This window comes from Pinus tabuliformis, chromosome 5_2 (genome assembly GCF_031772625.1).
Source record: "Pinus tabuliformis cultivar Carrire ecotype Pingquan chromosome 5_2, CPIR1, whole genome shotgun sequence".
Lineage (NCBI taxonomy): Eukaryota > Viridiplantae > Streptophyta > Pinopsida > Pinales > Pinaceae > Pinus > Pinus tabuliformis.
In genome coordinates this window covers 495,403,854-495,415,286 of record NC_142306.1, presented here as the reverse complement: position 1 = coordinate 495,415,286, position 11,433 = coordinate 495,403,854, and the positions used below count along the sequence as shown (strand labels likewise).

General features: G+C 37.1%; 1 protein-coding gene and 1 pseudogene across 1 annotated transcript; one reads left to right on the top strand and one right to left on the bottom strand.

Moving 5' to 3' along the window:
• Positions 1–1,615: 1,615 nt before the first annotated feature.
• Positions 1,616–3,081, top strand: LOC149159864 (uncharacterized; annotated as a pseudogene).
• Positions 3,082–3,699: 618 nt separating this feature from the next.
• Positions 3,700–4,869, bottom strand: LOC149159863 (auxin-responsive protein SAUR76-like). Its single transcript, XM_089433570.1, has one exon. The coding sequence runs from the start codon at positions 4,668–4,670 to the stop codon at positions 4,230–4,232; it is 441 nt and encodes a 146-aa protein (XP_089289696.1). The 5' UTR covers positions 4,671–4,869; the 3' UTR covers positions 3,700–4,229.
• Between the last annotated feature and the right edge of the window lie 6,564 nt (positions 4,870–11,433).

Sequence of the window (11,433 nt, the reverse complement as noted above, 5' to 3'; positions counted from 1 at the left end):
ACTCTCCTCCCTTGTTTGACCTAAGGACTTTTAAAGGCTTTCCACTCTACTTTTCTACATCTTCTTTCAATTCTTTGAACGTTGAAAATGTATTAGATTTAATTTTGAGAAAATACACCCATATCCTCCTACTATAATCATCAATGAAGGTAAAAAAATAAAGACTACCACCAATGAACTGTGCCTGCATTGGGCCACGTATATCTGAATGGACTAGATCTAAGGGCTCTTTTTCTCGAGAGAAAGATGTGGGAAAGATATCTCTTTTATGCTTGGATAGAACACAAATTTCACAATTACATTTTTTTCATTCATAACAGGGAGACTAACGACGATTAAATATTTCTGAAGTAGACTTAGACTCGTAAATGGGATGTGGCCATACCTAGAATTCCATAGCTGAGACTCATTTATTCTTGACACGTTCCAGGCAAAATATTTTGAGATATTTCAACTTCTAAGAGTTAATGGAAATATCATATTCTTGATTTTTTCAACCTTTGCTATCATTCTTCTATTAGGCAGTTTGTCATAGATATAGCATTTGTTCCTTTGGAATATTACATCATAACCATCTTCCATCAATTGACCTACACTAATGAGTTTATGCTTCAGATGTGGAACATAATAAACATCAGGTATGTATTTATGGTGATTCTATTTGGTAAGAACATGGACAATACCTTTCCCTTCAGCTTTAATACATGAACGATCTCCAAGATTAATTTATGATGTTATGGAAGCACCAAGATAAAAAATTTTTTTTTTATTACTTGTCATATGATTGTTGTAGGCACTCTCCAGCAACCAAACATCTTCGCTATGATTGTCTTTAAAAATATGCCAAGAAAGAAACATTATCTCAGAGGATTCTCCTTCATTTTTGGAGAGATGGTCTCTGCCTCCTTGTTGATCTGACTGTTTCTTTCTACATTCATCTTCATAATGCCCAAATTTCTTGCAGTAATATCATTAAACATTAGATTTTCTCCATATTCTACTTCTCTATGTTTGGTTTTGTGGAGGTCTCCATTTCTTTACTGCATGATGATGTTCTGATCTGCCTCTGCCTTGACCCCTTCCTCGCTTGTTGTCGCCTCTATATCCTATACCTCTGCCTCTGTTAAGAGAGACAGATGTGCTTTGAAATCTTTTTCCATTGAATCTTCTGCCAAGTTAAGTCCTCTCTCGTGTTCGAGAAGTGATCTAGTCAACTGTTCTAGTGAGAAGGTTGTAAAGTCTTTGGATTCTAGAATGGTTGTTAAAATCATGTCATATTTCTTGGGCGGGCTTCAAAGGACTTTTTCAAAAATCTTTTGATCTATAATGGTTTCAACGATGAGTTTTATTTGACCAATTATTCCAATGACTCTAGTCATGAACTGGTTTCGAAATGTGCTCTCAATGTCTGCAATTTAACTGTCTTCACTGTATCATTACCTTGGTACGCAACTTTGAAAGTATCACAAGATTCTTTTAATGTTGATGTGCTAGTTATCTTGTCGAACATAGAGTCATCGACTAAGTTTTGTATCCAACATTTGGCTCTGTGCTCCTTCTTTCTAAGTTCTGCAGCGAAATTCCTCTAGTTATTATTCATGTCTGGTAATTGAATTTTTTCGACAAGAATAAACTATCATCTTATTTCATATTTGTTGTCTCAATGAACTTGCCAATTGCATGGTTTGATGCGCACAACTACTAGGATCTAAATATTTGGTTAGTTGTTATGGAACTCAGATCCCTTGATAAGTTCATCATTGCAAGTGTTGTGTTGGTGATGGTGATTCTAGGCCTAGCACTTCTTCCTACAAAGGCTCGTATTGTGACAAAATATGATCTTCTAATCCACACATTTCTAGTCTGTTATATTGAGCATCGATTATTTAGCTATACTATCATCTATTACTTTGGTTTTTAGGATGGTGTTATTTACCAAGTTACATGGTTATCCAAATGAAAATTCTGGGTTTGGATTTGGTCAAAAGATTGGCCTTGGACAATCGAATCAGTCCCAAGGCAGTTTGGATTTTGACGTGCTCATACGGAGCAAAATTGTCAATGCTTGTTCTCACTTCAAGGAATGTTCTATGGGCTATTGTCATCCTATTGTTGGTCGTGTCTCCTCCATTGCTTCTTTATAAAGACAAGGGTAAGACATTTTCAAGAATGAAACTATGTCAGCGTTTTTCACATGCTCTTGTTGTTACTGTATCTGTCTGGTACTATCGGAAACCAATGTTTGAAGCTCTACAGTGGTGGAATGGAAGACCACGATCAGATGACCTGCTTTTGGGATATATTGTATTGTTATTAGGCCTAGCATGTGTTCCAATTGTTGCATGGAATTTCTCCCACATTCAGTTAGTAAAGTGTGTGTTACTTCTGGTGGTGGTTGTTGGTGTCTTGCTTATATTTATGCAGCCTCCATTACCAGAGACATGGTCATTTCAATCTAAATTGATGCACATACCTTAGCAGTCTATGGATGATAGTTCCATCAATGGTTCAATCACCGAGAAACCGTCCTGGCCATTGTGGTTACGTATAGCAACAATTATTGCTTCATTGGCTGCATTCACCAAAACTATTCCAGTGCAGTACATTGTAGAGCATAGACTACTATACGTTGTGGTTGTGGGGATCGCATTTGGCATCTACATCTGTGTTGAGTTCTTTATTCAAACTCCCATTCTACATGCCTTGCTTCTTGGAGCTATGACATGTGCATATGTCTTTGTGGTCTTTACACACTTTCCTTCGACATCAAGCCCGAGGTCTTTACCCTAGGTGTTTGCACTCCTCGTTGCACTTCTACCTGTTATGTATTTGTTGGAAGGTCAGTTGAGGTTAACGAATGCAGAAAATGGAGAAGATAAGAGGTTTGTTGCGATGTTAACCCTTGAAGGGGCTCAAATATCTTTGTTCGGATTGTATGCTGCAATTTTCATGTGGATAGCGTTGGAAATAGAGATTGAGTTCGCATCCTTGATGAGGGAGAAAGCTTTAGAGAAACAAAGAGTGCAAAATTTATCAACTAAGAGCTCTGATACCATGACAAAGAATCAAGAGAAATGGTGAGTATAGATTTCTCTTCTCAATATTCAAAATAGCTAAATAGATTACATTGAAAACATCAACAATAAATGACCAAAGAGAACTGGACTAAAGTGAAGTAATTTTGAATTGACCATGGCACCTATCAGACAAATGTGATGAGACCTAGCAAACACCAATTAAACCTAGCAAACACCAATTATTTTAAAAATATTCAAACTTGAACTACTTCTGAACAACCTTAATGACAACATTTTACTAATAAAACAAATATCATCTTTCATGATGTAAGGCATAGCCAAAATTCAATTTTACTGTGAAGAAAAACAGGATAAAAACTAATACAAATTGGAGTATTGGCTTTCTGAGTTTCCCCACTCATTTCCATGTGGAGATCGGTTGTCTTTTGGCATACTTAAAATGAGATAAAACTTAACTTTACAAACCTCTACATATATATCATATATGATCGGCGAAACAGACCTCATATATATATGAATGATCTGCCAAACAAATGAAAAGAAGCAAATAAGTGTTGGAAGCTACAAATTGCATTTCTCTCACTTTGATTCTCTAAACTAACAGGAGAGACGAAACAGTCATATACAGTGATCAAACTCTTTCATTGTCATCAAACAAACAAAACAGAAGAATCCGTCCAGTGTCATCAACACTTCATTCCTTTAGCTAAAGTAATTTGCATACATCTCATTTTCAACATTACTGTATCTATAATCTTCCATGTATTTATCGCTTGAGATGTATTTCTCACTTGAGAGACAATGAGAGAATATGAAATTTACTGCTCTGCAGCATGTATAACAATTCTTCCTGAAATCGTTGCTGTCTTGATTATCTATCTCATCACTATTGGCTGCAATGAGATGTGGCCCAAATATTATTCCTGCCAAAACATAATTATGCTAACTATAATTATAGCATTTATAAAATTGACTCTCACATTATAGCTCATGCTTTCTCCCTAGATTGTTTCAACAGCTAGATCTATGTATCACACTTTTATGAAAGTCCTCAGATTTTATAAACTCCAATGGGACAGGAAAAATCATTTTGTTCCCATGCCCACGGCTAAGATGGAGTGGACCCAGGACGTCAAATATATATGACAGAAAAGAAAAACAGATTAAATTTTACGGGGCCTTTTGCCAGCACTAGTTACAGGAATATAATTCTGCCAATTCCTTCAAGCTGGAATCGTTCTGAATCGCCTCTTCATCGGAGTTCTCCAATATCCACACCAAATGTTCGAACAACACCACCTCGCACGCGACTGAGAAACCATCTCTGCAATTCTCAACGATCATGGCCCTCAACAATGGATGATTTGCATAATGGGTACTTATGAAATATCGTTTCCTGGACTTCCCAACATACACTACCTTACATCCCTCGGGCGGTGCTTCCTCTACTTTGTGATTATCTGCATGGAGGAGGCCAGATGGCCTGTTTTCGGCAAAAGTGAGTGCAATAACTTTATTCCACTCATGAACATCATCAAGAAATGAATCAGAAACAGAAGCGAGATTAATGTATGAACGTCCCACCCTCGGGAAACAGTGCCAACACTTGAGAATGGTCTTGACCTTGTTCATTTTGTAGCTTATTGTGAGCACTGTCGGATGAATTCGCCCGGCTTGCAGGCTGTCAGACTAATGCGATGTGGGACGAAATGCAAATAGAGATGAGTACTGGAACTTTTGAAAACGAAGCAACCATGCTATGTTGTATTCGAAAGGAACTTCCTGCTAATAAAGCACACCGAGGGAAGAAAAATGAGTACCGCCTGTTAGGTGACAGATTTGCAACAGTGTCTTGTGAATATTTCTTGGCTATTACCTAGATTGAAAGTTAATGAAGATTCTGATGCGTTGCCTCTATATGCCTAAAAAATTAAAGTGGCAACCTGTCTCAGCAAATTGTCGGTTTCTGGCCCCTCTCCCCATCGCTCACCTTGGTGTCTGTAAAAGGTTCTGCATTGCAACAAGTGTCATCTTAATATAAACTCACTTTGTGTTGCCCAATGGTTGGTACAAGTAAAAAGTTGACAGCTATTGTCACTTCTAAATGCACATTTTTAATATCAAAATTCAATGAACGACGCTCTTCTCATTTCGTTATCAAAATGCAATCGAGGACCCTTTTGTCATCTCGTACCATGTTGGCATGACCATTGTAAGGTGATAACAAGCCTACAATCACTCAGAATATGTATGTCGATTATGATTGGCTTAATTTTTGTTTTTTTTGGTCAACTGTCTATCATGATATAGTAAATTTCGTATTTACTATGATTCAAAATGGAATTTCCACGTTATTGATTTTCAAAAGTATGAGAATCAAAACAAAGAAGTTCATTAAAATGGAACTTTCATGTGGTTGATCTCCAAAGGTAGGCAAATAAAAACAATGTTGTTTATTCATAAAACTTCGTTTCGCTCACCCTACTGATAAAACATTCACTCATGAAATTCATAATATGACAAATAAATGAAATATTAAAGGACATTTTTAGCAATTTCCTTTCCCATATTTTATATATATAGATATATATAATTCTTGTAGTTTATTGAAAAAATTTCAATTTCTTATAAGAATAAGAAATATATTTCCATATTTTTAATTAGATATTTCATTTTTATTATAAAAAAACTCATAAGTATACATAAAAGCCTTTATACAAATACCTTTCTATACAAAAGTTACTATCCCACATTGGCTTAGAGAAGTGGCCCAATATACCAGGATGCTTATGGTAATGGGTACAACTTCTTGTTAAGCGTGAAACCTAATGACATAATGCTTGATTGCTTAAATCATTAATATGGTTGTGGCTAGGTCTAAATGTTATCCAAATTAGAGTTATTTTTACAACATAAATACCTCTCCTTCTAATAAGGTACATAGGTCTAAATGTTATCCAAACTAGAATTATTTTTACAACATAAATACCTCTTTGTGACAGAATTGAATTGTTTTCCATGACATAAATGTTTCTCTATATCCACATTATTATACAACATTTGTTGAAAGAACTAGACCACAACATCTTCTAAGCTACAATATACCATAATCCCTATTCAATAGGGAGTGACTAGAAGGGAGTGGTTCCTCTCACAAGCAAAATAGTTGATTGTTTACTTCCCTTTCTTTGATCATCATTTATGCTCCCTAAAACCCATTATTAAGTCACATACAATTAATGTATATAGATCTTGGAATATTCTTCCAATACTTCTCTATATCAAAATTACTATCCTATAATGAATTATTATCCTATAGTGGTTATATATGCTTCAATATGGGAAACCATAAGGTCTTGGTGCCTCCTACCAACCTAATGTTTGATTTTTTGTAGATGGTTGATATTTTGTAGCGTGAGTATGTTCATTGAGCCTGCAATGTTTCTTTCAGTTGCATCCTAAAACTCTTCCCCTAGTACTTCAATTATGCCTAATACATGTTTTATTTAGGTGGATATTGATGACCATCCACCTTTTCCACTAATTTATGATGGTTATATATCGTGACAATTATACTATAGTTTTGCAATTCTCAAATGTCCAAATGGGAAATTTCCATCATTTTTGGCAGTTGAAATGGAACCCAAATATTTTGAACATATAGATTAAGGGTCATGTTAAACATAAAGAGCATATAAAAATATCTTAGCCAACTCAATAAATGTTTCAAATAGAGATTGTATGTGAACAATATAATCATGCAATAAAGATGTATTGACTAGGCTCTTTGAACCTGTAATCATTTTCCACCTCATTTTTTAACGTTAGGGTTTCAAATCTTTGGGAATTTCCCTGTTAAGTTTATATACATTACGTTAAAAGGGATATTTTATCTCTTATAACAGTTTTCCTTTTAATGAGCAGAATGACATATATTTCCTTATAGATAGCCTAGCACCATTTTAACTAGCTTGTATTACTTTGCATATTTGGAATTTTCTATTTCATTCATTAATATAATTTTTGGGCCACTATATTATTGTGCTCTTTACAATAAAAATCATAATTCTATCTATATTTTCTTCATCACTTCATTTTCCACATAATTTGGACCAGTCACATCAAAGCAATCTATTTGATGTTATTTTTTCATGCATGTACTCGAAGAGATCAAGGTATAGTAGCTGGGCCTTGAAATAATTGAACTTGGTGAAGACCACTCTCAGTAGGCCATGTGACCTCCAAGGGCGGTGAAAGGAAATATGAGAAATAATTTATTAGGTAAAACTTGAATTGGTAAATGATTTGTTTTCCCAAGATCAATAACGACGACTTCCATGCCCATAATCTTGATAACATGTGGTTTTGTGCTCACATATTTTGATGTAATGAAACATTTAGAAACACTTCAGATGCTCCATTGTAATGGTAATGGAGGTAAGTAGTGATGTATTGCTTTGTTTATCTTCCAGATATTATCAAAGGAGTAAATATTACTTTGGTTGGGTTTATCCCAATTTAGGATTTTGCATCATAAGTCATGTGTCAATGACTTATTTGTGCATATTGTTATTGTCTGTTAGTCATTTTTCTCATGCTCATTTTCTTAAAATATGGTGTCAATGCCAAAGGTTTATTTGGCTACTAAACCTACACCAAAGGAAGGTTCCTAGTAATGGAAAAGGAAGAGGTTGATGAAATTTTTAGGTGTTAGTAAGAGAATCAATTAATGTCGTGAGTGAAAGATTGTGGATTCATTAAGTTAATAACAATAATGAATACACACACTCACATATAGATGGAGAGAGAGAGGGGGGGAAAGAAAGAGAGAGATGTAATGGACACGGTGATTTAGATGTAAATTGGCATATGACTGTAAGACCTACTTAGAAATTTTTACCCTTGATAAATTATTAACAAAGATCTTGGTGATAAGGGGTGCATGCCACACTCACAAATTCCTTGGTTTTAAAAATTGAGTAGGATAATACCTAATAAATACCCCAAGTCAAGTTCAAAATGGGGAATGTTAGATTAACATTTACTCAATATATGAGTCATTGTGTAAAGGCTAAAAATGGTAATTTATGGGCTCGAGGTTTTGGGATTCGATGGTTTTGCTCCTATTACATTTGATCTAGTGAAAAAAAATTAATTAGATTAGGATACTCCATTCTAATGGGCTTGGAGTTGAATGGTGAAGCCTCACTTAGTTGAATAAGCTATATTTGGTGAAGGGAACAAAGATATCTTCGGTCATTTTTTCTGGAATGATTTTCCTGATAATTCATGTGTTAATGATGTTTGCTCGTTGTTATTCTTGACTAATTATTTGTCTCACATTCTCTCAAATCCTAAAAACAACTTATTACACAATTAGACAAGGAGGCCATCGAGTGAGAGAGGATTAAGGTTATGGATAATTTGACCAAAACACTTGGACAACTATTGGTTATGACGAACATGCCAACGTTAAGAACTCACTTTGATGGTATGGTGACCTTATTATAGGCCATTATGTCAAATTTGATCAATTAGCCTCCTAATGGGATCAATCAAAATCATACTCCCCCTGTCATCATCTTGCATAAAGCCTTAAGAATACCTCTTTCATTCCTGAGAGTTTCTTCCTGAAACTCCATCATCTAAGCAAGATTTATGACCAATGCTCCCTAGCCTTTGGTTGGACAACGTTCACGGGAAGGGTTTTGTATTATGGCTACGTTGATCACCTACATGTTTCTCCTCTTTGCACCTGTGTTGGTTCTAGAAATTTGGGAAAGAGAGAGAGAAATTTTGGAAGCTTCCTCTTCTAGAAGTTTCCATAGTTTGTTACAACTATTTACCTCAGATAAGACATTTGGATCCTATCCTATGTTGGAATTTATACATCTAACTGTTAGAAATCCTTCATGTAATTTTTGATTTATTTATGCCTACTTATTCTGTTTAATGAACAAGTTATTTACCATGTAAATACTGAAAATAAATACAAGTACATGCTCAACACATTACAGATTGTCAACTGAAGGAAAAACAAGCACATAAGTGACACTGTTGTTTTTGGACTAATGTCCCCGGAAAAACCCAATGCAGGAAAATAGGTGCGACTATCTGAGGGTTTTATTATTAAGTAGTTTCAGATACAATCTAGGTGCCAAACTGGCTCACCCAACAGAGAATGATCTCGGCAGTGGTACCTCACAGTTAGAGATAGATATTCCGGCTAAAACCTTGGATGAACAATCCCACAGCTCTCAGCTCCAATCTTTCGCACAAAATCTCCAGTGCCAGCCCATCTTGCCCTTCGTTAGCCTCTGGAGACACTGCATCAGCCTCTAGAGCCTCTACATCACCCACGTTGGCTCTTTATAGCACTGTACAGCTCCTGGCTACCTCTGCATGGGCCTTGACCGGCTTTGCGTGGCCTCTAGTTGGCTCCGCATCCCTCTCTCTCGGCTTCTACATTGATGCTACCGATACCCTCTTTGCCTCTCTGCTTTTGTATTCACTGACCCTCAGCTAAAACTATGAGCACTCCTTCGATTTCCTTAGCAAGGCCTGCTCTAGAAAATGGGATTCTTGATCAACTCGGTTTATTCTCCAAGTGACCCTCAAGCTTCCTCTTATACTTTTCTCGTTGATACTTCAACAGCCGAGATTAAGTCCCTAATCAATGACTAATGTTAACTCTGGCTTGATCCATGACTTTTGGACCCTTCTAACATGATTTTATAATAATTCACATTAATATTTTATTTTCCCTAAGTTTAGACTTAGGGACACCATTAAAAATATTAATTATTTTAATATCTCCCGAACTGTTTAGAAGATGCCCAAAGCATTTATGAGTATTGGAGATTTCATGTGATTTAGCCTCTCCACCAATTTTCGTGGCTAGAGCACATCCAATGCTACCTCAAATCAACACGCCCTCTTAACGAGGACTATGCTCTTAGTAATATTCCTTACAGAGCATCACCATTATCATCCGGCATGGGTCTTGGTTCTTATGCTAGGCCTGTCGCCCAACATCACTACTGCATCATGTACTGCTATCTGAGCCCTGCCACTACCACTTTTTCATTCGTATGACAACCCCTCTCCTCATGCTGCATCGTGCTACCCATAGCATTGCCACAGCTAACTGCTGCACTGCAACTCAGTTATTGAGAAGTAAGTAACTGATCTCCAAATTATGACATCTCTATCAGTCTAGAGACACCCTCTATGCTGAAACTCCATTTTTCACTGACAAGTGCCCCTTCTCTGACCTCTATGCTATTGCAACAACTCCATGCATCTCGGACTACTGCATCAAGATGTCATGTGAATCCTACATTGTATCTCCCTCTGTCACTTCATCCATATCTGTCACCAGTGACATCCGCTAGTACTGCTACACCTCTTCGAGTCTCCCGTAGCAAGGTATAATCCAAGAGGCTAGGTACCTTGAGGATGCTACCCCTCATTTCCTGTAGTCCATCTAACTACAGCTTGATGTCTCCCCACTTCCTCTCAAGTGGCATGTGAGCACTCATGGCACAATCATCATCTATCTCCACTTCCTTCTTTGCCCTTGCTGGCGCAACGTTAGTCTAGAAAGCCTCTCCCTTACTCTTCTTCCTCAGACACTAGCTCGCATAGTGACCTAGTTCCCCATAGTGGAAGCATTTTACCTTAGAGAGGTCCTTCTACTTCCATTTCTCCTACTTTCCCTTAGATGCTAGGGTAGCATCCTCCTCTTCCTCCTTCTTTATTCAGACCCCCTTTCCGCTGCTTCCCGCCTTGGTCAGCCTCTTGATCTCTTCTTTGTGAAGAGCCACCCACAGTTCCTCCCAATCTGGAAGGGCCAACCTGCCCAGTATGCTCTGGACAAACACCTCCGAGTCTTTTGAGACTACGTTCAGGGTTTTCCTCACCATCAATTCTTGATCCGACATGGCCCCTATGAAAGTCAGCTGATCTCAGATCTCCTTCAATCGACCGAGGAAGGTGTCAATATGTTCACACTTCTGCATCTTGTATGGCCGCAACTGATTTTCTAGTAGCATCTTCCTCTGCATGGAAGTATGATGATACAATATTGTCAGGGCCTCCCACATCGCATTTGTTGTGTCCTTTTCGGAAATATGTGCTACTACGTGGTCCTTGACCCCGTCAAGGATGATTCTCTTGGCCCTCACCATTGTTTCCTTGTACTTATCATTCTCAATAGGTTCAACTGGGATCGCTATCATTTTCAAGGCAAAGTCCTTGAGACGATTCCTTCTAGAATGGACAAGATCCTTGCCTTCCAGACTACGATGTTTGAGGCTCCATCCAGTTTGTCCTGATCTCTTAGTCTGTTAATTACCATCTTGATGCTCCTCTTTTGACTCTTTCGAGTCTCTCT

What these genes read in the sequence shown, in the direction of transcription:
- LOC149159863 (XM_089433570.1), bottom strand. Translation starts at nt 4,670, where the DNA reads ATGAACAAGGTCAAGACCATTCTCAAGTGTTGGCACTGTTTCCCGAGG.